Raw genomic sequence first — 24,180 nt, 5'->3', positions numbered from 1 at the left:
AAAAATAAAGAAATCAAGTGTTCAGAGGAAAAAAACTAAAAGGGGACAAAAATGAGTGGGGGAAGAAAACTGGGTCTGGAATGAGAAGCTGAAAAATGCTATCATAGATCTGCTGCATTTTAGAAATTTCTGGGCATCTATTAATATGTATTTTGTTTACCTAACAGGATGGTTATGAGACAGAGAAATCATGTGTGTGTGGAGGTATGTAAAAAAGTATGAAAATACTGTGTTATAAAACACCATGGAAATACAAGGCAGATAATTTATGTAAAAAATAAAATCTGGAAGACTGAAGACCGGTTATAATCTGAATAACCAACATAAAATTATGGAGGCAGAAATAAGCTTCCATATTCAAAGCAACTGAAACTATGCATCTGGCTGTAGCAGGGAAGCAGTATGGCTGAAAAGGCAGGCTCAGGACAGATTAGACAGGGTATCTGCTGTCGATCTGCTGGAAAACAAGGCCCTGTGCTCTGCCAAGAATGCTGAGCGGGGAGCTCCCCCACCTTCCTAATCCAAACAGGCAAGGTGTGGGCACATGACCAAGGCTCAACTGGATACTCTCAAGGCAATGAAGCAAAGTATTCAGGAGTCTTTGGAATTTTTATTTATGTGAGCTGTAGCAGCATCTAGTACCAGAGGTACTGAGGCATCAGAACTCTAATGAGATTCTTCTGAGGCATTATTTTGGCTTTGGCTCTTGCTGATTTCTCAAACTGTTCTCCTGCCTTTTTATTAGCTCTGCAGGCTCTCCTGCTGCTGCTAAGTTGCTTCAGTTGTGTCCAACTCTGTGTGACCCCACAGATGGCAGCCCACCAGGCTCCCGTCCCTGGGATTCTCCAGGCAAGAACACTGGAGTGGGCTCTCCTGCTGCTGCTGCTGCTAAGTCGCTTCAGTCGTGTCCGACTCTGTGCAACCCCACAGACGGCAGCCCACCAGGCTCCTCTGTCCCTGGGACTCTCCAGGCAAGAAAACTGGAGTGGGTTGCCATTTCGTTCTCCAGTGCATGAAAGTGAAAAGTGAAAGTGAAGTCGCTCAGTCGTGCCCGACTCTCAGCGACCCCATGGACTGCAGCCTACCAGGCTCCGCCATCCATGGGATTTTCCAGGCAAGAGTATTGGAGTGGGTTGCCATTGCGTTCTCCAGTGGGCTGTCCTACAACACTCTAATAACACATTTTTTTTCTGTTCATATTGACCAGAGTTGGTTTCTCTTGTTGGCAACCCCAAATCTTACCTGAATTATGTATTATCTGTAAAACAAATGACAGAATGAAAATCTATACATACCTGGCACTTTCATACTGTTTCACAGTCATTAATGTATCTTCAATTGTTTTATTCACCAAAGTGTTTACACTGGCAATGAAAAAATTAATGGCTCCTAGAAGAGTCTCTCCATTTTTAGCTAGCAGCTTCTGGGTATCTGCATTATAGCCAAATTCTTCCTAAAACAAAAAAAAAAAGTCACCTTAATTTATCCAGCTGTAAATCAGTAAATGTGACTAAAGAAAATCTCAAACACATCACTATTGGGAAAATATTTGATTTAGAAATCTAGCTATAGAAGTTTTTTCTTTCAATGTTTAAATAAATAGGAATCTAAATCACAACTAGCTATACAATTACAGAAAAAGTCTAGTAAACCAAACTGTCATTAGCTTAGATGTACAGCTAAAATGAAATAATTTTAAAGTTAAACTACTTTGTACTAGAAAGAATATTTTCATTTCCACGTTTTGTTTCTATTATACTGTAAGCACAGCTGTTAAGAAGAAAAATATAGCAGATTATTAATCAGAGAGGCTTTAACTTTTGCAACCAAATTAGGTAACAATTGGCTAAAACTTTCAGACATAAAATAGACTACAATCTTTGTGTTTTGACTGAATCTCCTCCAAGTATAAATATTAACAATACACATTTCTTTGTAAACCTAGCGGCCAAGCGACTCTCAAGCTCAGGTCTATCTGGACAAACAGCGGAGGAAGCATCACTCAACACCAGTTTTAGTTCATTCTCTCTGAATAAACCGAGTCTTGGCTGAGCAAACATCACACACGACTCCTTAACATATGGACAGCAAGGACTAGCTAAATTTTCAGCAGGGAAAGCTTTCCAGTTTAAGTTTGATTAGTCAACTGATTATCAGGAATAAATCTGACCACATAAAAACTTTGATCATATCAATTTTAGAACTGAATATATAAGGTATATCATTTAATTTGAGGATTCTGACTTTGTTAAAAATACTTTTAAGTGTCAAGGGAAAAAAAATAAAAGACGATGTAAATAGCTTCTCCATATTTCTTTTTGGTGATGCCAACAGACAAGAAGTGTTTATCTCACTATTACGTAATTCTTCCAGGCAACGCTGTCGTTCTGTCTTCTTATTATCTTACTCATTTTTAACATGGCAGGGAAAAACTGATGAGGAATAATGAAATAATTCCTAAGATGAGGATACAGCGAAATGTCTTAAGATATAGGAAAATAAGATCATTAAGATCCAATACTGTGTATTTGATCTCCAATGGACTCATATGGTAGTTGCAAGATAAAAACATTTATTCTATTTTTAAAAATTAGTAAATTTATCATTGGAAGATCTCTAAGAAAGAATAAAAGTCATAAAATATCAATCCTTACAAAGAGAAATGCTCAAATAAGAAACTCAAAAATTAAAACTCAGTCCTCTAACTTTCCTGGTGGAAAGTTACAGAATCCATCAGCCAATGCAGGAGACGTGGGTTCAATCTCTGGTCCAGGAAGACCCCACATGCTGCAGAGCAATTAAATCTGTGTGCCACAACTACTGAACCTGTGCTCTGGAGCCCAGGAGCCATACCTACTGAGCCCATGTGCGGCAACTCCTGAAGCCTGAGGACTCGAGAGCCCATGCTCTGTAACAAGAGAAGCCACCAAAAGCTTACGCAGCAATGAAGAGCCAGCACAGCCAAAATAGAAAAATAAATACAAAAATAAAATTAAGAAAAAAACAGAAAAAAATAAAGTTATTAAAAAATAAAACTGGGTCCGACAGACCTGAATCCCCTTCATGGATCATTGCCTTGTCGCAGAGAAGGGGCTGTGTAACTCAATGAAATTATGAGCCACGCTGTCCATGCAGGGCCACCCAAGACAGACAGGTCATAGTGAAGAGTTCTGACAAACTGTGGTCCACTGGAGAAGGGAATGGCAAACCACTCCAGTATTCTTACCTGCAGAACCTCATGAGAAGGCTAAAAGACAGGATGCTGGAAGATGAGCTCCCTAGGTCGGAAGGTGTCCAATATGCTACTGGGGAAGAGCAGAGGACAATTTCTAACAGCTACGGTAAGAATGAAGCGCCGAGGCCAAAGCCAGAATGATGCTCAGATGTGGATGTGTCTGGTGGTGAAAGTAAAGTCTGATGCTGTAAAGAACAATATTGGATAGGAACATGGAATGTTAGGTCCATGAATCAATGTAAACTGGATGTGGACAAGCAGGAGATGTAAAGTCTGAACATCAACATCTTGGGCATCAGTGAACTAAAATGGATGTAAATAGCAGAATTTAATTCAGATAAACATTATATCTACTACTGTGGACGAGAATTCATTATAAGAAACGGAGTAGCCCTCACAGTCAACAGAAGAGCCTGAAATACAGTACTGGGGTGCAATCTCAAAAACAACAGAATGATCATGGTTCGTTTCCAAGGAAACCATTCAACATCACAGAAAGGCAAGTCTATGCCCCAACCACTGATAGTGAAGACTGGTATGACCTAAACCAAATCCCTTGATTATATACTGGAGGTGACAAATAGATTCAAGGGATTAGATCTGATAGATAGAGTGTCTGAAGAACTATGGACTGAGGTTTATAATACTATACAGGAGACAGTGACCAAAACCATCCCAAAGAAAAAGAAATAGAAATGCAAGAAGGCAAGGTGGTTGTCTGAGGAGAGTTTATAAACAGCTGAGGAAAGAAAGAGAATTGAAAGATAAGGGAGAAAGGGAAAGATACACCCAAATGAATGCAGAGTTCCAGAGAACAGCAAGGAGAGATAAGAACGTCTTCTTAAATGAACAATGCAAAGAAATAAGAGGAAAACCATAAAATGGAAAAGACTAGAAATCTTTTCAAGAAAACTGGAGATATCAAGGGAACATTTCATACAAGGACAGATCCTTACCATTTTTGTCTTTTATCATGTCTAACAGAAGTAGAAGAAATTAAAAAGAGGTGGCAAGAATACACAGAAGAACTATACAAGAAAGGTCTTAATGACCTAGATAACCATGATGGTGTGGTCACTCACCTAGAGCTGGATATCCTTAAGTGTGAAGCCAAGTGGGCCTTAGGAAACATTACTATGAACAAAGCTAGTGAAGGTGATGGAATTCCAGTCGAGCTATTTCAAATCTTAAAAGATGATGCTGTGAAAGTGTTGCACTCAATATGCCAGCAAACTTGGAAAACTGAGCAGTGGCCACAGGACTGGAGGTCAGTTTTCATTCCAATCCCAAAGAAGGGAAATGCAAAAGAATGTTCAAACTACCGCACAATTGTACTCATCTCGCATGCTAGCTAGTTTATGCTCAAATTACTTTAAGCTAGGCTTCAGCAGTATATGAACTGAGAAGTTCCAGATGTACAAGCTGGGTTTAGAAAAGGCAGAGCAACCAGAGATCAAATTGCCAACATTCATTGGATTGTGGAGAAAGCAAAGGAGCTCCAGAAAAACATCTACTTCTGTTTCACTGACTACACTTAACCCCCTGACTGTGGGGATCACAACAAACTGTGTAAAATTCTTAAAGTGATGGGAATACCAGACCACCTTACCTGTCTCCTGAGAAACCTGTATGTGGTTCAAGAAGCAATAGTTAGAACCGGACATGGAACAGTGGCCTGGTTCAGAACTGGGAAAAGAGTAAGGCTATATATTACCTTATTTATTTAACTTCGATGCAGAGTACATCATGTGAAATGCCAGACTGGATGAATCACAAGTTGGAATCAAGACTGCCAGGAGAAATATCAACAACTTCAGATATGCATATGAGATCACTCAAACGGCACAAAGTGAAGAAGAACTACAGAGATTCTTAATGAGGGTGAAAAAGTAGAGTGAAAAAGTTGGCTTGAAACTCAACATTCAAAAACCTAAGAGCATGGCATCCAGTCCCATCACTTCATGGCAAACAGAAGGAGAGTAAGTGAAAACAGTGATAGACTTGATTTTCTTGGACAACAAAATCTCTATGGATGGTGACTGCAGCTAAGAGATTAAAAGATGCTTGCTCCTTGGAAGGAAAGCTACGACAAACCTAGACAGTGTATTAAAAGCAGAGGCATTACTTTGCCAACAAAGATCTATATAGTCAAGCCTATGGTCTTTCCAGTAGTCATGTATGGATGTGAGAGATGGACTATAAAGAAAGCTGAAAGCCGAAGAATGGATGCTCTCGAACTGTGGCGCCGGAGAAGACTCTTGAGAGTCCCTTGGACAACAAAGAGATCCAACCAGTTAATCCTAAAGGAATTAAGTCCTGAATATTCACTGGAAGGACTATGCTGAGGCTCCAATCCTTTGGTCACCTGATGGGAAGAGCTAACTCACTAGAAAAGACCCTGATGTTGGGAAAGATTGAAGGCAAAAGGAGAAGAGGGTGGCAGAGGATGAGACAGTCAGACAGCATCACTGACTCAATGGACATGAATTAGAGCAAATTCTGGGAGACAGTGGAGGACAGAGGAGCCTGGTGTGCTACAGTCCATGGGGTTGCAAAGAGCCGGACACGACTCAGAAACTGAACAATAACAACAATGGCCTTGAATACTGAGGACCTGAATATGCTCAGGTGTTTTTTTTTTTTAAAGAACTTCATATCTGTAAAAGAAAGGTAATAAAAGTACTACTAACTAAGACTGAGCACTAGATGAGCTAACACACATGTAAGCAACTCAGAGCTGTACCTGATGTATAGTAAGTCCCCAATTGGTGCTAAGTATTATAATCAATAGACTCTATTCAATGTAGCATCACTGATAACACTGCTGTACTTCCCCAGACCCTATACTCTGATCATCTCTTGCCATACTGTGGGGATTTTTTTCTGGGTCACACCTTCTAAAGCTCTCACTTAAAGAGACAGGCAGAGATCAGGAAGAGACAGAAATACCTGAATATAAATTCCACTTCCATCTTTTGTTTTTCATGATTTTATAAAAACTACCTAACCATCCTGGCCTCCATTTCCTCCTCTATAAAATCAGGATAACATTTCTTCCAGTGTTATTAGAGAAATTACATGATATAATGGCTAAAAAGCACTCCGCCCATCACACTGAAATTGTGGATACTCAGTAATAACAGCTGCTATAACTCAGCTTCCTAAATATTAGTTTCATTCTTCTTTTTGTCTAGTGACTCAGTTAGAATTGAATCTCAATATTTATCTCAATATTGTCATCTCTAGCCAAACTTTCTTTGTCCAAGATTCTATATTACTAACAAATAATTTAATGCTCTAAATGATCTAACTTCTCAAGTTATTCGTCTGTAGGGGATTTTCGTAGAAAAGGGATTTCTACATCTTTTGGTTCCAGGTGAGGAAAAAAAGACATAAAAGGAGTAATTTAAGATATCATTAGATGGGACTTCCCGGGTGGTCCAGTGATTATGAGTCCAACTTGCAATTCAGAGGACATAGGTTCTATCCTTGGTCCAGGAAGATCTCACATGTGGCAGAGCAACTAAGCCCATTTGCCACAACCAGTGAGCCCGCAGGCTGCATCTACTGAAGCCTGTGCACTCCAGGGCCCATACTCCCAGTGAGAGAAGCCAGCACACCACAGCTGCAGAGTAAGCCCTGCTTGCTGCAACTAGAGAAAACCCACATGCAGCAACAGAGAGCCAGCCAAAAAAAAGACAGCATAAGAAATGAATAATGCTTTCTATACACAGAAAAATAATTTCATTCTAAAATTCATAACTTATACTAATGAAAAAGTGTATCACAAATTAAGTCAAGTAAGTATTGTTTAGGACATTCAGAGACTAGGTAAGAGATTTTCAACATGCTGTGCTAAGTTGCCTCAGTTGTGTCTGACTCTGCAAACCTATGGACCACAGCCTGCCATGCTCCTTTGTCCAGGGGGTTTCCCAGGCAAGAATACTGGAGACGGTTGCCACTTTCTCCTCCAGGGGATATTCCTGACCCAGGGATTGAACCTGTGTCTTCTGCATTGGCAGGCAAGTTCTTTACCACTAACGCCACCCGGGAAGCCCCAAGATTTTCAACAGGTGCCTGAATTTACTTTTTACCCACACCCAGTTATTTACATGATTATATATGATTCTTTCTAGGCTCAAGCAGGCCGAGTACTCTTCTTCTTTTCCTCTAACCAAGTTTCCTTTCCCTGAAACCTCCAGCAGACATTTTCTTTGGATCAGTATTTTGACAAAAGTCAGCTGAGCCTTCTTGAAATAAAAGAATACCACAAGATTCCAATTTTATTAGAGATCAACAAATCAGAAATGTAACAAATTGCCTCTTAGAACACTCCTATTGCCATTTTCACCCCTCTCCCCTCTCCGAGAGTTATTTCAAATAATCTTACATGGAGTTCTAGTGATTTTAAACTCAGGTCAGCAAATGCATCTCCAAGTTGCCTTTGGGTATGCACCATCTGGAAAAGCTGGGTCGATAGGGTCTGAGCCAGTTTTAGAATATTTTCGTATTTTTTCTTGTTATCTCTTAATATATCAATCTGAGCTTCAAGTTCAAGGTCCACAGTTCTTGATCCACGGCCCAGCTTCTCAGAGATAATTTGTCGAGTGCACTAAAAGTAGAAAGATGTATTTTGTTTAGGAAAAAAAAAAAAGAACAAAAGATAAAAGCAGTAATCCAAAGTGCAAACACTGAAGCAAAGGGTATATACCATTTCTGGCTTCAAACAAGCTAGCCTAACAAACTGCAAACTTTCAGTCCCCTTTAGACGTTCATCAGGACTCAGAAAGTAAATTTACCAATCATGCTTATTAACTATTACTAATCAGAGAGATTTTCAAAACTTACCTAGCTCATTTATATACTGCCAGATGAGTTCTCTCATGTAATCATATTTCAAGCTTTGTGCATTTTGGTAGATGATTTAAAACAACTGACATACTTAGCACTGATTTAAGAATACTGGACTATTAATATAGGAACAATAAGAATACCAAAACTCTACTTTCTTATTAGTTTCAAATGCTTTTTTCCCTTCTAGCTTTCCCTTAAATAGTTGTGTGTGTGTGTGTGTGTGTGTGTGTGTGTGAACAGGAAGAATGAAGGGAAGAAAGGAAGGAGAAAGAAGAAAGAGGGGGTGGAGAGGAGGGAAGGGAGAAGGCCAGAGAAGGAGGTAGACATTAGAGATTTCTGAATTCTTCTTCTATTTTTGCCTAGATAAAATAGTATTAAACTATGTTACTCTATTCTACGGTATTCTATTTCTGTTCCAGAAATGATACAAGAGCTTACAGTTTTCAATTCACTACTCAACAATATATTATAAGAGCAACCATATAGGGCATTAATATAATCATTATCATTTAAAGTTAAAAATATTATAAAAAGTAGTAAATAAGCACTGAAATTTTTAAAATTTGCAAATATGTTATTTTATCATATCTTTTAAAGTTTGGTTACAGAATTAGTATTTGTTGTAGAAGTGAAAATAATGAATGAAATAAAAATGAATGTCCTCTTCCTTTAATTTGACTGGATAGTAGAAAACTATTAAGACTTCCCTTTAAACCTATATAATCACATATATAATATTTTTAAAGTAAACATGAGACTATGCTATACATCATATCCAAGCATTTTTTAAGAACAAATATCTTGAAACTTTTCCTTTTTTTAAGAACAAATATCTTGAAACTTTTCCTTGTCAACACATATAAATCTATTATTGCGTCCAACTCTTAGTGACCCCATGGACTGTAGCCTACCCCGCTCCTCCGTCCATGGGATTTTCCAGGCAAGAGTACTGGAGTGGGGTGCCATTTCCTTCTCCAGGGAATCTTCCCAACCCAGAGATCGAACCTGGGTCTCCCGCACTGTAGGCAGATGCTTTACCATCTGAGCCACCAGGGAAGTCTATTTATCCTTTTAATGGTAACATATATGCTACTTACATTTTTCTATTTAAATAGAAATGAATTCCCTGACACTCTCTATTATCATCAATTAAGGATCTTTACAAATAAACTTTTTTAAATAAAAGAGTTCTTTTAAAAACAAAAAAGTAGAGAAATTAACTCTATAGAAAGTGATAGGAAGATGAAAGGCCAAACTCATAGAAGGGATAAAACTGTTTCTATGGAAAACACACAAACACTCTTTGGGGATGAAAAACACATAAAGAGAACATTTAACCTCAGACTTTGTGATTTTAATGAGAGAAACATCAGCAAGTAATATCTGAAATGGTAACAAGATCAAGATATACCACTCATTTCCACTTTTCTTCCACACAAGGATTTTCCCTATGCAACAGAATATTATCAGAGGCATTTACCTACTCTTAAGCCAAAGCATGTGGTACTTTCCATAGCTATCCAGATATAATAGTCTGTTGAAAACCAAGAAGCCAGAATTCATTGAAGGAACTTGGCAGACTGGGCAAAATGAAAGAAATGTCTACTTTTGTCTGAGTGGTCATTATTTTTACAGAAATAATGGTGATAAGCAGACAGTAAGGTCAAAGGTTTAATGAGGAAATTTTTTTTTTGTTTCCAGGAAGCTATGGCAATGGGAAAAGTAAGGCAAGAGTATAAGGCATCAAATCTGGACACCTTAAACAAGTTTTGAAACTGAACTTCAGAGCTTATATTCCAATACAGATAACTAACCGCTCTCACGGAAATCTAAGTAATCTGGAGGTGAGAATGCTACAGACAGCCTCTGTGGGGCTTTGTAAAGAAAGCTGCAGTGAGAAAACATAAAGTGCGAGGCATTTCCCCACTCATCAGGGTCCCAGAGCAAGTTTCTCATAGGATCACAGAAAAACAGAATTTTATTTAAGTTGCTTCCTAGTAAATACTGAAATTGAAGTGCAAAATCAAAGGTATATATTACATACCTTCAGTATATATTATAAAGCAAGTTTAAAAGAGAAGACAATTAAAAATTCTCAGTTCTTTACCCTTCTCCAAAGTCCCTGAAAATGCAGATGACTTACCATGATCTGTGGTCCTGTCCAGCTTTCCATATAAATTAATGATTTATTTTGAGGATAAAAGGACAAATGGAGTAAAGTTAAACAGGCAGGAAAAAGCAAAAGTAAATTATTGCTCTACAGAGATTTCCTACTTGGGAGAATAATGATGATACAAAATAATGATAAATAGTGTATAAAATACCATGAATCACCACCGCACAGGTCATGAATTTACAAGATAATCACTGGATACTATTAGTATTTAAATAGCACCAAGAGCTTAGAATAAAACAATTAGGTACAAGGAAAAGAATAAGCTAATGGCAGCAAAAGACAGATACTATGTTAAGAAAGTTGTTAAGACTAAAGGATAGGGAAGAAGGGAGCCTAAAAGTAAATATCAGAACCTGAACAGTGGAAACAGATAAACTAGTAAATAAATAATATGGTAAGAAAGCCAGGAATGAAAGTTTAAAAGATACTGGCTTTAAGCCAATAAATATTAATTTGCTAAAGGTATGAATACTAGTGGCAAGTTCTTAAAACATTTTTAAAAAGAATTTAATGTTTGGAAGAGACATTAAATAGGTCTGAATGCTAAAACTGAGATTATTCTTTAAAAAACAAGACAGACTTCTACAAGTACCCTATATTCTATATTTGCAAAATACAAAAATGAACAAAAATGACAAACCAGGGTTTATTATTCACACTGATTCCTGCAGATGAGAGAAAATAAGAAAATAAATTTTGGATTCAAACTGGAATAAAATCAGGTAGATTAAAATAATATTTAAGAAAATAGGTTCAAGGGCTAAACTTAAAATCACTTCTCTTACATATTTGGTTTTAATCACCAGACTAACCTTGGAGCCAATATTAGCACTTCCTTTATTAAACACCAATAAGAAGTGCTAATATCCTCTTTGAGTAAAAGCTTTAAAGTGTCTGCCAGACAACAGAAACAGAAGAAATTAAAAACAAAAATCATGAAGAAACTGAAGTCCATGAAAGAGAATCAAAGTCACAGCCAGAATCAAATTCCTCAGAGTACGATGGATGATACGCACAAATCAGAATCAACACTTGAAGGATTATCCTAATGACAATGAATGTCCTATGTCGGCTCATAATTTGGACTAAAAAGGTCAAAAAGACAGAAGAACACAGTTGTATGTCAGTCCAGACACACTGAGCTACAAACTCCATAAAATCATGTAAGCTAGGACTTTCTCTCTTTTGACTTAGATTGAGATACACAAATTATTCTGATGAAAAAAATTTTTCAGTTAAAAATAAAATGATCACTGAAAGAATGATAACTCCTTCACATAGTACTGTGCCATGTGTATACATTATGAAGTCTGGTTATTTTCAATAACAGAAAATCTGAATGTGGTACAGTACTGCAGAAAAAAAGTGAAAGTGTTAGTTGCTTAGTCGTGTCCGATTCCTTGCGACCCTGTAGACTCCTACGGACCACCAGGCTCCTCTGTCCATGAATTCTCCAGGCAAGAATACTGGAGTGGGTAGCCATTCCCTTCTTCAGGGGATCTTTCTGACCTAGGGACCAAACCTGGGTCTCCTGCATTGCAGAAGGATTCTTTACCATCTGAGCAACCTGGGAAGCCCCATGTTAAGGTAGAGATAACTATAAACTAGTAAGGATTCAACTCTGATTACTGTAGAAGTAAAAGAAGAAAAGAACAGTTGATAAACACACACATACAGGGAAAAAAAAAAAGATAAGCAACAGGAAAACACAACTGACACAAGAGAGGAAGGCCAAAATGACAAAAAATTAAACTTGATAATTTGTCAAATTAGGATTATTAGGATTTGGCTCAAAAATAAGACCTGTATTCTTTAGGCTCAAAATGTGTGGCTAAATTTCAGGAATAAATGAACAAAGGAATGACTGAATAAATGAATTTAATAAATAAATAAGTGAGACTGAATCTGGTATGAAAGATAAACAAGTGAAACGAAAGGGAGTATGAAGGGGAATTTCAGGCAGCGGGCAAACACAGAACAAGCTGCAGAGTGTGAGAAAGCACAGCTGGTTTAGGAAATCTCTGGATAAGCAGGTATGGATCACGAGATCTGCGGGTGGAAGAGAGGAGCAGCAGGATAAAAACGGAAAGGTAGATGGATTGCGAGGGAAGGATTTAAGCAAACTGAACCACGTCAGGCAGAGCAGAATCTGTAGGATGAGACAATTTGTTGAGAAGCTACTACAGTAATGTAAGAGAGTAATCACATGGCTGTGAAGGCTAAGATGGAGACAAGGATAAAGTCAAATAATATTAAAGAGGCAGAGTCCATTTAATAATTAACTGGGCATGTGGAATCAGTGAGAAGATAAAGTAGACATCTGAACGTTTGGATGAACTGCTCTGATATGAAGGAGTACAAAAGAAAAAACAGTATTCATGGAATGAGAGCATCCACATCCTTGAGAACAAAAGGGGCAATGGGCAAACAGAATATCCTGAATGAGAACAGTTCAGCAGGCATCAAGTTTTGATGGTTACCACTGGCATTTCTCAGTTCTACACTGACATGAGCTACATGACATGGAAAGTTTCATGCAGCAGTTTCAGGGCACTTTTATCCTCTTAAGAAAACCTGTACTTTTGTGGAAAATTGCAGATCATACTTTAAAAATACTAACTGAAAAAATAAATGCACTTCTGTATTGCTCTTTAGAAGACACATCAGAGACTCCTGTATAAAAATACAGACAATTCCTGATTTACAGACCACTAGGCCCACTACCAATTCACAAACAGAGCGAGCGTTAACGCTGATGCTCTAAATAGAACTGTTAGGGTTTTCATCCACTTAACTATCCTACGAATTCTACTGTCTCATCCCTGTTAAGATTCAAAGGTACTAAGTGAATTTGGGGTTTGAGCTATCTATTTGTAACACATTAAATATAGCTGTATTGCTTTAGAGTAAATTTTGCTTATTTACTTTAGGAGAATGTAAGAAAACTAATCAATACTTACTCTGAAGCAATACACTTAACAACAATAAACTTTGAAATCCAACTCATACACTGTCTGTATAGTTTAGTGCTTGGTTATTACAGTAAGATCAGAGAATTTCAAACTTTGGAAAACTAGTACACCTCTCGGCATTTTCAAAAAGGTGGAGGTTGTGCCAAACATATCTATGGCAGTTCTACAGCTAAATGTGCTCCCAGACAACGTATTTCTTCTTTAATTATGTACTATCTGTCAATTAATAAGAACTTTAGTAGCTCTTTTTAGAACTCAACCTACTGACTTCTAAAACTACATTTATGCAAAGATCAGTAAGACAAAGTATTTTTAATTGTATATTTATGTTGAAAGAGCATTATACTCTCCTACACATGTATATAATTGCAAAATAATAATTTGAGTAACATTCAAATGAAATTCTTAGAGCTACTTGGGGTGGAAATATTAAAAAAAATTACAAACCTTGTAGGTATTTAGACTCCATTTTCTAACAAGTTCTAACTTTTCCATGGCAGGATTTTTAGTTTCATCTGCTAGAATAACTGGACCACTTTTTGTCTGTGTTCTCTGGCCACCTGTAACATCAGAACAAAAGATAAAAATGCAAACCACACAGACAAGTAGAAAGAAAACAAAACACTGATGCAGTTCAAATCAAACTACTTATGCATTTAAAGAAATAAGAAGGTTCCCACAAAGTAAAGGACTAGGACTTCTTGGAATCATTTTAAGGATGATTTCCTGATACTGTAAAAAAAAATTTCTTTGGTTTGTCCATCTTCTTTAAAAAAAAAAAAATGCTGCAATAGGCCTTCTTCTCTAAACTGCTACTTACTTCAAGGAAAATAAAATTTCCACAATTTATCTTATAACCTAATGATTCTTAAAAAATTGTCATTAAAAATCTGAAAGGCTCACACTCTTCACAGTGATCTCCTTTCATTATACTACACAGAAGACAGCAACAACACAATGTTACCAAAATTTTAGAGGGTTTAAAAATACTATAACTTTAGATAGTCATCAAAAATATCTTACTGTAGTATAAGAGGTTTTGTTAAACAAGACCTTCATTGTGCCTCATTTTTTCCTCAAGAAAGCCAGCACTTCCCCCAAAGCCATAATTAATACAGGCAGTATAAAGCCCTGATAATGCATTACTTCAACAATTAAGAAATTATGACATAACAGCAACTCCACAACTATACAGTTCCTCACAGTAAAATATTTTTTACAGAAGAACATGTTTAGTAACATTTATGATGCTAATAACTTGGGATAGAAACATAATTTTAAAATAACAATTTTTTAAAAAGACAAGAGAAAACATTTTATAAAATGGTTTTAAAAGGTTAGAGTCAGCAAAAATTTCTTCTCTCACCCCTGTAGCCAGGCCAGGCTTTACCACAGTTTTACCATAATCTAAGGAGAACAGTATATAAAATCAAATGCATTTAAGAATTTACAAAATTCTCACATAAAGTATAAAATATTAACATTTCATGTAAATTTGCCTTTTTTTTAATAGTCAGCAATATTAAAGTGAAAAGCAAATCCAATGCAAAGAAATAGGTTTTTCCCAGTACTTTTCACTTGGCATAACTGGAAAATTACATAGTATTTTGAAGCAATTTGACAACTAGTTGTTAAGTCAAAGTTGAAAAAAGGAAGACACAACCTTTTCCACTTGATTCATTCCAAATAATGAACAACCCAACTGTTGAAAGTCCTTTTTTATTTAACTGAAAACAGATGGCAGAGCTGCAAAGCCAAGAGTTTAGGATCAAATAAGTAAAGCAACATTTTCCAGAGCAAAGAAAAGAAAGGTAGATTAAAAATGAATCAAACTTTAATGTGTTTTTTCTCGTAAAGTTAATTAAATTTCATGTTTGAGATTGTGCCTAATAAACTTTGAAAAGCCAGAAAGGTAAGCTATGGCTAGAGAGATCACTTTCCTTATTGTTAAAAAAACAAACAAACAAAAAAAAACAGCTACCAAAAAAGCCAGAATAACACACCTAAGAACATAAAGCAAGCGATAGGAAACTGAGTGAGTTAGTTTAGCTTCAGCGGTAGCAAGAAGGGCTTTATCCGATCAGTGCAGTGAATACCTGCAGGAACAATTAAATCACTTCCTTGTTGAGTCAGTCGACTAGCTGCCACCCTGCTAGGAGACAGAACAGATGGCAGAGGTGGTGCTGGGGAACCTGAAAAGGGCAGACATTTCACTGTGAAAATGCTTCTCTTCCTCCACACAATATACATTTTGAATATAGCTGTACTGACATTTCCTTTAAAATATTTAAAAAAAGGATTAAAAGCTGGGAACTAATAGACTTGCTTCCATGCAGAAATGGATGAGTAACAAATGGATGCTACCAGGATGAGCTCTTACATAAACTTTTCTTAGAAGTATTAAAACCAAACAAAACACATAACTGTAAGAAGAGACTTGGTAAGATCATGTTTAATCAGTACTCTACCTGGACTTGGCTGTTTTCAAATCAATTAAAAGTATGTGATTAAAGGACACAGCTGAATGGTTTTAAAGCTTAACTCAACATTTTAGAACTTGCTACTCTAACATAGGGAGGGAAGCTCTTCAAGTAGAAAGCCAAAGGCATGTAACACTTGTATCAAATTTATCATTAACATTCACAGAAATGTGAATGAATCACCCTTCACAGAAATTATAGCCAAAAATTTCAAATCATAAATCAAGTATCACCTAGTACAGATTACTGCTACTCATAGTATGGATGCAAGGGGTTTCCATCAATTATGTCATCTCGGAGCGCATCAGAAATACAGACCTACTTAACTAGAATCTGCATTTTCACAAGATCTTCAGGTGATTTGTATGTGTTTTGAAGCCTGAGAAGTGATAATACAGAGTGTTATTCTGATTAATCATAAGACTTCTGAAGCTTTTAAAACATACCTGAGACATTCCACAAGATCTACTGATTATCACTGAAACAGGTTATTTTTAGAGCTTTTCCGGGGGGCGGGGGAAGCTTTAGCTTTTTTATTCGATTGATTTTCTGCTTTTATTTATTAGATAAATAAAAATAGCATATATTTAAGGTATAAAAAGTGATTTTTTTGATATATGTATACACTGTGAAATGATTACATCCATCACCTCACATAGTTACCATCTTCGTGTGTGTGGGGAGAAAACCTGAGATCAGCAAATTTCAAGTATACATTATTATTAACTATAGTCACCATGCTGCTCATTAGGCAACAGTAGTTTTTTAGAAGCTACTTATTCTCAAACACAGCTTAGTTTGAGAACCTGAGGAAAGAATACAATTTTGGAATGAAACACACTGAGTTTTAAAATTCTAACTCTGGGTTTGAAATTCTGGCTCTATTTATCAAATAGTATCAGGAACACCCTGGCAAATTACTCAACATCTCTGAGCCTTAATTTTTTAAAAAAGTTAAGAAAAACTGAGTACCCAACATTGTTGCTAATGTCCAGCATAAAACTGTACAGCTTCAACTGACTATTTTAAATTCTAAAGGTTTTATGTCTTTAGGGAAGTGATCATTGAAAGGAAACTGAAAAAATTATTAACATCCTTCACATTTAGCTGAATATATTTTAATGTTTCTAAGATAAATTTATTACAACTACACTCTTTTCCAGTTTTCTAAGAACACATATCAAATTTATAATTAAAATATTCCAATAAGAATGAATGTCAACTTTCTCATATCCCAGATATACTAAGTTCTGATCAGGAACAGTCACCAGTTTTTTTTTTTTTTTTTTTTTTTTTTTTTTACCAGTTTTAATAATAAGGAATACTTAATGTGGACTGAATCTAACATTAAAATCCAAAACACACAATGTATCTAAATAGAATGGCATTACCTTTCAAAATGAGATACCTGTCTTTCAAAAAAAATTCTGTTGAACCACAAAAATTTAAAACTGGAAGGGACAACAGAAATCAACTAGTCTGATGCTAAACTACAGGGAAAAAGAGGCTCAGAGAGGTTTAAATAGCTTATTAGATTCTCAGGTGTTCTGAATCCATACCATAATATCTCCATTATTAAATTCAATACAAAAAACATCAATCCATAAATTACTTGTTAAGCTGGAAGGCATTTAATGGATTATCCAATGCAATCACTATTTTAAACAAAAACTCTCTCTCTACTATTACATAAAGAAGAGTTCAATAAACAATGACTACTATAATTCCATTTTGTGATAATCCCAGGAACAGAGAGCTCTGCTGTTCTGGCTATTATTGTTTATTAATCTTGCATAAGAAATAATCCCATGATTTAACATGAGATATGTGTAACATATATGTCACAAGTGATACAGAACTTTCCAAACTAAAGTAGCAAAAAGACATAGTGCTGAGGTAAGTACAGACCTTCAACTATTTGCTTTACTTTCAAGGGTTAATTGTTCTCTGTATCTTCAAATCTTTAAGTCAGACTAATTTAGTTACTAAAATCACTCACAAATAAGTAAATCATTCCAACAAAAATAATTCTTAAAACTCTAGGCTTTTGCTAATTGATGAAATTTGGAGAATTAGCTCAGCTTTCTCTCAACAGGAGAAGTCTAGGAATATGAACAATGTGTATGCAATGATCAAAACCCCACTAAAACAAAACTCAGATACCAAGAACAACTCATTCTTAAGAGTTTTGACTTATTCATGGTTTTCACTGTTATTGATTCTACCATGTATTTCTTGGGTAGATTTCAATATTTATTGTTACACTGAATTTAAGCACAATTTCTTCTAAATTTGCCCCAGAAATGTAAAAATAAATGGTAAAGGGTCCTTATAAAGTTATCATTCAGTTTTTCCCAGAAAGCTAACAGAGCCCCAACTCCTAACATTTTTTCATGAGACATATATCCTAAATTTTGTTCATTTAAAAAGGCTTTCTTATCTCTTCTTGCCATTCTCTGGAACTCTGCATTTGGCTGGGTATCTATTTCCCTTTCTCTTCTGCCTTTCACTGCTCTTCTGCCTTTCACTCCTCTTCTTTTCTAAGGTATTCTTAAGGCTTTCTCAGACTTAAGATTAAAGAAGACTTTAATCTTCTTGCATTTCGTTTTCTTGGGGATACCCAACTGAATGAAGAGTTCCAGAGAATAGCAAGGAGACATAAGAAAGCCTTCCTCAGTGATCAGTGCAAAGAAATAGGGGAAAACAACAGAATGGGAAAGACTAGAGATCTCATCAAGAAAATCAGATACCAAGGGAATATTTCATGCAAAGATGGGCTCAATAAAGGACAGAAACAGTATGGATCTAACAGAGGCAGAAGAGATGGCAAGAATACACAGAACTATCATATCCTGAACAATCATGATGGTGTGGACACTCACCTAGAACTAGACATCCTGAAGTGTGAAGTCAAGTGGGCCTTAGGAAGCATTACTACGAACAAAGTTAGTGGAGGTGATGGAATTCCAGCTGAGCTATTTCAAGTCCTAAAAGATGATGCTGTTAAAGTGCTGCACTCAATATGTGCAAATGTGGGGGAAAGCAGCAGTGGCCACAGGACTGGAAAAGGTCATTCAAATCCCAAAGAAAGGGCAATACAAAAGAATGTTCAAACTACCACACAGTTGCAAGGTAGCAAGTACATTATTTGTACATAAAGTACATTATTTCACACACAAGCAAGGTAATGCTCAAAATCCTTCAAGCTAGGCTTCAACAGTATGTGAACTGGAACTTCTGGATGTAAAAGCTGGATTTAGAAAAGGCAGAGGAACCAGAGGCCAAATTACCAACATCCACTGGATCATAAAGAAAGCAAGGGAATTCAAGAAAAACAGCTATTTCTGTTTCATTGACTATGCTAGAAGTCTTTGACAGTGTGGATCACAACAAACTGTGGAAAATTCTTAAACAGATGGGAACACCAGACCACCTTACCTGTCTCCTGAGAAACCTGCATGCAGGACAAGAAGCAACAGTTAGAACCTTACATGGAAAAATGAACTGGTTTAAAATTGGGCAGGAAGTATGACAAGGCTGTATACTGTCACCCTGATTATTTAACTTATATGCAGAGTACATTATGTTAAATGCCAGACTGGAATGAATCACAAGCTGGAATCAAGACTGTGAGGAGAAATATCAACAACCTCAGATAAGCAGATGATACCACTCTAATGACAGAAAGTGAGGAAGAACTAAAGAGCCTCCTGATGAGGGTAAAAGAAGAGAGTGAAAAACCTGGCTTAAAACTCAAAATTCAAAAAAGCAGACATATCACTTTGCCAACAAAGGTCCATATAGTCAAAGCTATGGTTTTTCCAGTGGTCATGTACAGATAGATGTGAGAGCTGGACATAAAGAAGGCTGAGCGCTGAAGAATTGTTGCTTTCGAATTGTGCTGGAAAAGACTCTTGAGAGTCCCTTGGACAGCAAGGAGACCAAACCAGGCAATCCTAAAGAAAATCAACCCTGAATATTCATTGGAAGGGCTGATTGTGAAACTGAAGCTCCGATACTTTGGCCACCTGATGTGAACAGCCAACTCAAAGGAAAAGACCCTGATGCTGGGAAAGATTGAGGGCAGAAATAGAAGGGGGCAACAGAGGATGAGATGGTTGGATGGCATCACTGACTCAATGGACATGAGTTTGAGCAAAAATAGTGGAGGACAGGGAAGCCTGGCATGCTGCAGTTTATGGGGGCTGCAAAAAGCTGGACACGGCTTAGCAACTGAACAACAATAAGAACATATTCTAAATTTTAAACATGAGAAAATCATGTTCATTCTAATTTATGTATACATGCCTCAAAACAAGGACACTTAACTACAACTTTCCAGTAAATGCTTAATGAATCTGAGTATGACAGAATGATTATCTTTTAAACATACTGATTAACTATGTAGCTTGTTTTAAAAAGTGTTTTATAAAGTCAATTCAGACATAAATTACTGCCATTATCACAAAACATATTTTTTATTGCAATCTGAGGGAATACAATGGATCTATAAGCACATGAAACTGACAGGCACTTTCCTGTTCACGGACAACAGGTTACAATGCCAGCTGACTGATTATTGTATATACTATTCTGTTTAAGGGGAAAGGATAAAACCAAATGTCAGCCAAATAATTTCACTGAAAATCTTCAAATATCTTAACTGTAAAAGTCTTTTTTTTTTTTTTTTAATTCTATGTTGACATTTAAATTTGGAAATTGGTGACCGGCTGGAAAATGTTGTCATGCAAAGTGTGCCTTGTGTCTTCAAACGTTCATAATCTCAGGCAATCAGTCAACCTTCTCAAATTCAAAGTTCTTCAAAGTTATTCAAAGCCTAGAGAACACCACCACAATGCTATGCAATGACTACTGCGATACTGATGCACGTGTTGCCTTTCTATATCTTTATTTCTGTGAACATAAGAATGAAAAGGGTAAAAAAAAAAAAAGATGTCAGTAGAAAGTCCACTCATTTTACAGCCTAGAGTAGAAGACAGTATACTGGATTACCCTAAATGCCTATTTCTAGGATCCATTTAGCAAGGAATATATTTTAAAATATAAGTTGTTTCTCACTAAAATATTGGCCATTAGTATAATAAAATATAGAATACTGCAAGAGGGCTACAGAGTACAAAGGCATGGAGATATTTTTTTCAACTTGTGAAATTATAATACAGTATTAAAAGATGCTTGGAAGAAAGATCCTTGGAAGAAAAGCTATGACCAAACCTAGACAGCATATTAAAAAGCAGAGCCATTACTTTACCGACTAGATCTGTATAGTCAAAGCTATGGTTTTCCAGTAGTCGTGTATGGATGTGAGAGTTGGACTATAAAGAAGGCTAAGTACCAAAGAACTGATGCTTTTGAACTGGAGAAGCATTGGAGAAGACTCTTGAGAGTCCCTTGGACTGCAAGGAGATCCAATCAGTCCATCCTAAAGGAAATCAACCCTGAATATTCATTGGAAGGACTGATGCTGAAGCTGAAGCTCCAATACTTTGGCCACCTGATGCAAAGAACTGACTCATTGGAAAAGACCCTGATGCTGAGAAAGATTGAAGGCAGGAGGAGAAGGGGATGACAGAGGATGAGATGGTTGGATGGCATCACCGACTTGATGAACCTGAGTCTGAGCAAGCTCCAGGAGTCGGTGATGAACAGGGAGGTCTGGCGTGCTGCAGTTCATGGGGTCGCAGAGTCGGACACAACTGAACAACTGAACTGAACTTAATGCAGTATTAAAATTAAAATACTTCATTGAACATCCAAGTATTGCTACTTTAACTAGAGCTCTGTCAAGAAAACAATCCATTTTTACATCTACATGATTTTATTTTCTTTCACTTGTGTAAAGATGAAAAAATACCTAAAAAGGTTATTATAGGCAAGAGTATTTAAAAAGGAAGTATTTTTCTTTATATTAAAAAAGAAAAAAAACACATACATGGAATGTATGCAGAAAAGAACTAACATACTAGGTCTAACTATTTACCTTTGAAAAGACCAGTTTACAAAAGATTGGCCCTCAACTGGCATCTGAGAACTTTAATTTTGGAGTGATTCTCACCATTCCCGGAATTGTAAGACTTGCTCACTATGCCTAAACTGTTTATACGAACAATGTGGTTTATGCTTTCCTTCTGGGAGTCTGGAATCTGGCACATGCTAGGCAGAGGGTGCCTACGTGGACAATCTCCAATAAGAACCCTAGGCACTAATTTATCCTCCTTGGTTAGCAGCATTTCACATTTGTTGTCACAGCTCTGCTGGGAGAATGAAGCATGTCCTTTTTGACTGGACTGGGAAAGGACCCCAATCTTTACCTCAGGCACCCTTTGCCAACTGTGCTCAGTATACTTCTGCTATCATCACAGTCTGGATTATGACTCTACACTGAGTCCTGTTAGTCCTCTTTGAAAATTACTTTATTGGAGGGTGCTCTCAGGAGACCTCTGACACAGCATATATAGTGAGAAAAATAAAAATTTCATTTTCTAATTGCTTTGAAATAAGAAATATGTATTTATACAAATCAATATTGACATAAATTTTGTGGTTATGACTAAAATAATTTAAATCTGCATTTTTGATATAATTTTTGAGTTTTTCAGTATTTTAAAACCAATTTTCAAGTAGTAATCAGTGAAATTATGCACACTAATCTGTTTTATATAAAGACAACTATTAAAACAATTACTAAATTAAATTGAAGAGAAAAAGGATTGTGTTTATAACCAGTGTTTTATCATGAAATCAAAGTTCTCAACTCTAATAAAGATAGCATTTGGTGACCTTCTCCTATCTTCTATTCTGCTCATCTTTAAAAATAATGGGTTCCTTACCTTGAAATGCTCCTGCTTCAATAACCCCCTCTTTGGTACTGTCAAAGCCATGAGATGTGATTTGCGTTTCTGAGAGACCAAGTCCAGCTGGTAATGAACGCTTCAAATCCTTAGCAACATTTGAATAAAAGAGAAAATCTTGTAAAACATCTCACACCACATAGCAGTTCAGCATAATTTTGTCCTTTTAATCACATGGTGAACTATTTTTCTCTCTACTGTGTAGTATTCCCTTATGCTATCATGGTGGTCCAAGATGATGTGTATCTGCAGCAAACTAAGCAAGGTTTGCTATAAGAGATACAGTGTACACCAAATATAAAATAGTTTCATTAGTTTAGACTTAAGCATCAGACAGATATTAAAATTCAATTTCAAATTTCGAATCTTCTGATATATAAGGAAAATCATTTCAAGGACAGAATTAAGATGACTAAAAAGTCATGTCTAATATTAAAAAGCTCAGTGATGTGTAATATCATCTTGATGAGCCTTCGGTGATGTTTAACATAAATCATTCACTTGCAATATTAAGTTTCCCTCTGATTTGCAGGTTAGCTAGGTAAACAGGGCTTCAATCAGTGTAAGGAAAAGAAAATTTCTTGTGATTTAGATTTATTTTAAATTACTGATATTTGCCAACCTAACTGCAATTAAGCTTGTAACTGTAATAAATACAATATTTGACATTCAGTCTTACAGTAAAAGAAAAGAGAGAAAGCCATGAAACACAGATTTCCAACTAAAAGTTCTTTCTTGCCTCTGGCTTGGATATGAGGAATTACCCAATTTTCATAATCAGTCTATGACTAGATCCTACTGGTTCTTCATAATGATAAGTTAGTGATACACTAAAAGATGTCTTTGAAATTCTTCCTTAAGGCCCTATTCCACCACATATAATGTACAGCTAGAATCTGAAACTCCAGCAACCTTCATACAGGAACTTCTTTTCTGATTATCTAGTTTTATTTTTCTCATAGTGATTATCACTAACATATTCAATAAATATTTGTTGGACAAATAAGTAAATGAATTTGTTAAATAAACTAAGGGACTTATGACAACATCGTATAGATTAAGAAGCTGCAGGCTTCTCTAGTGGCTCAACATAAGGAATCCACCTGCCAACACAGAAGACACGGGCTTGATGGCTGATTTGGGAAGATCCCACGTGCTGCAGAGCAGCTAAGCCCATGTGCCACAGCTCCCGAGCCTGTGCGCTCAAGCCTGGGGCCACAACCACTGAGGTCCGCAGGCCCCAGAGCCTGCGCTGCACACGAGGGAAGCCGCCGCAGCGCCAAGTCCACGCACCACCACGAGACAAAAGCCTGCGCGGCAGCGAAGACCCGGCACAGCCCAAACAAACCAACAGACTTGCTACAGCAATAAGCTCACCTTAAAATTTATTGAGTATCTGCTTATTCTTACTATGCTAGACTTGCTCGGCAAAGAAAAAGATAACATAAAGGAGAGACAAGATATACAAATATTAATATAAAAGCTGAACCTGGTGCCAAAGTAAAGACAATATCAGAGGAATTCGGAATAGGGGCGAAGTCCAGGAGAACCGAATAAGAAAAGAAAAAGTACTTCTTGAACTCTGAAATAT

At 36.5% G+C, this 24,180-nt stretch overlaps 1 protein-coding gene across 16 annotated transcripts in view; it reads right to left on the bottom strand.

The window, feature by feature from the left end:
• The window catches only part of ARFIP1 (ADP ribosylation factor interacting protein 1), a 135,563-nt gene that overhangs the window by 41,533 nt on the left and 69,850 nt on the right, over window positions 1-24,180 (bottom strand). For 8 of the 16 annotated variants that reach the window (XM_006051678.4, XM_025268187.3, XM_006051682.4 and 5 more), the window contains 5 exons: window positions 22,569-22,677; window positions 15,334-15,429; window positions 13,685-13,797; window positions 7,626-7,847; window positions 1,296-1,453 (listed from right to left, as the gene is read on the bottom strand). In XM_006051678.4, the coding sequence (XP_006051740.2) occupies window positions 1,296-1,453; window positions 7,626-7,847; window positions 13,685-13,797; window positions 15,334-15,429; window positions 22,569-22,677 (698 nt within the window). Of the gene's footprint in view, window positions 1-1,295; window positions 1,454-7,625; window positions 7,848-13,684; window positions 13,798-14,603; window positions 14,794-14,900; window positions 14,984-15,240; window positions 15,430-15,705; window positions 15,869-17,108; window positions 17,206-22,568; window positions 22,678-24,180 lie in introns of those variants that run through there. The other 8 variants (XM_044930543.2, XM_044930537.2, XM_044930535.2 and 5 more) reach the window with 8 other exon arrangements.

The sequence above is a fragment of the Bubalus bubalis genome, chromosome 17 (genome assembly GCF_019923935.1).
Source record: "Bubalus bubalis isolate 160015118507 breed Murrah chromosome 17, NDDB_SH_1, whole genome shotgun sequence".
Classification (NCBI taxonomy): Eukaryota; Metazoa; Chordata; class Mammalia; order Artiodactyla; family Bovidae; genus Bubalus; species Bubalus bubalis.
This window is presented reverse-complemented; position numbering and strand designations above follow the sequence as displayed.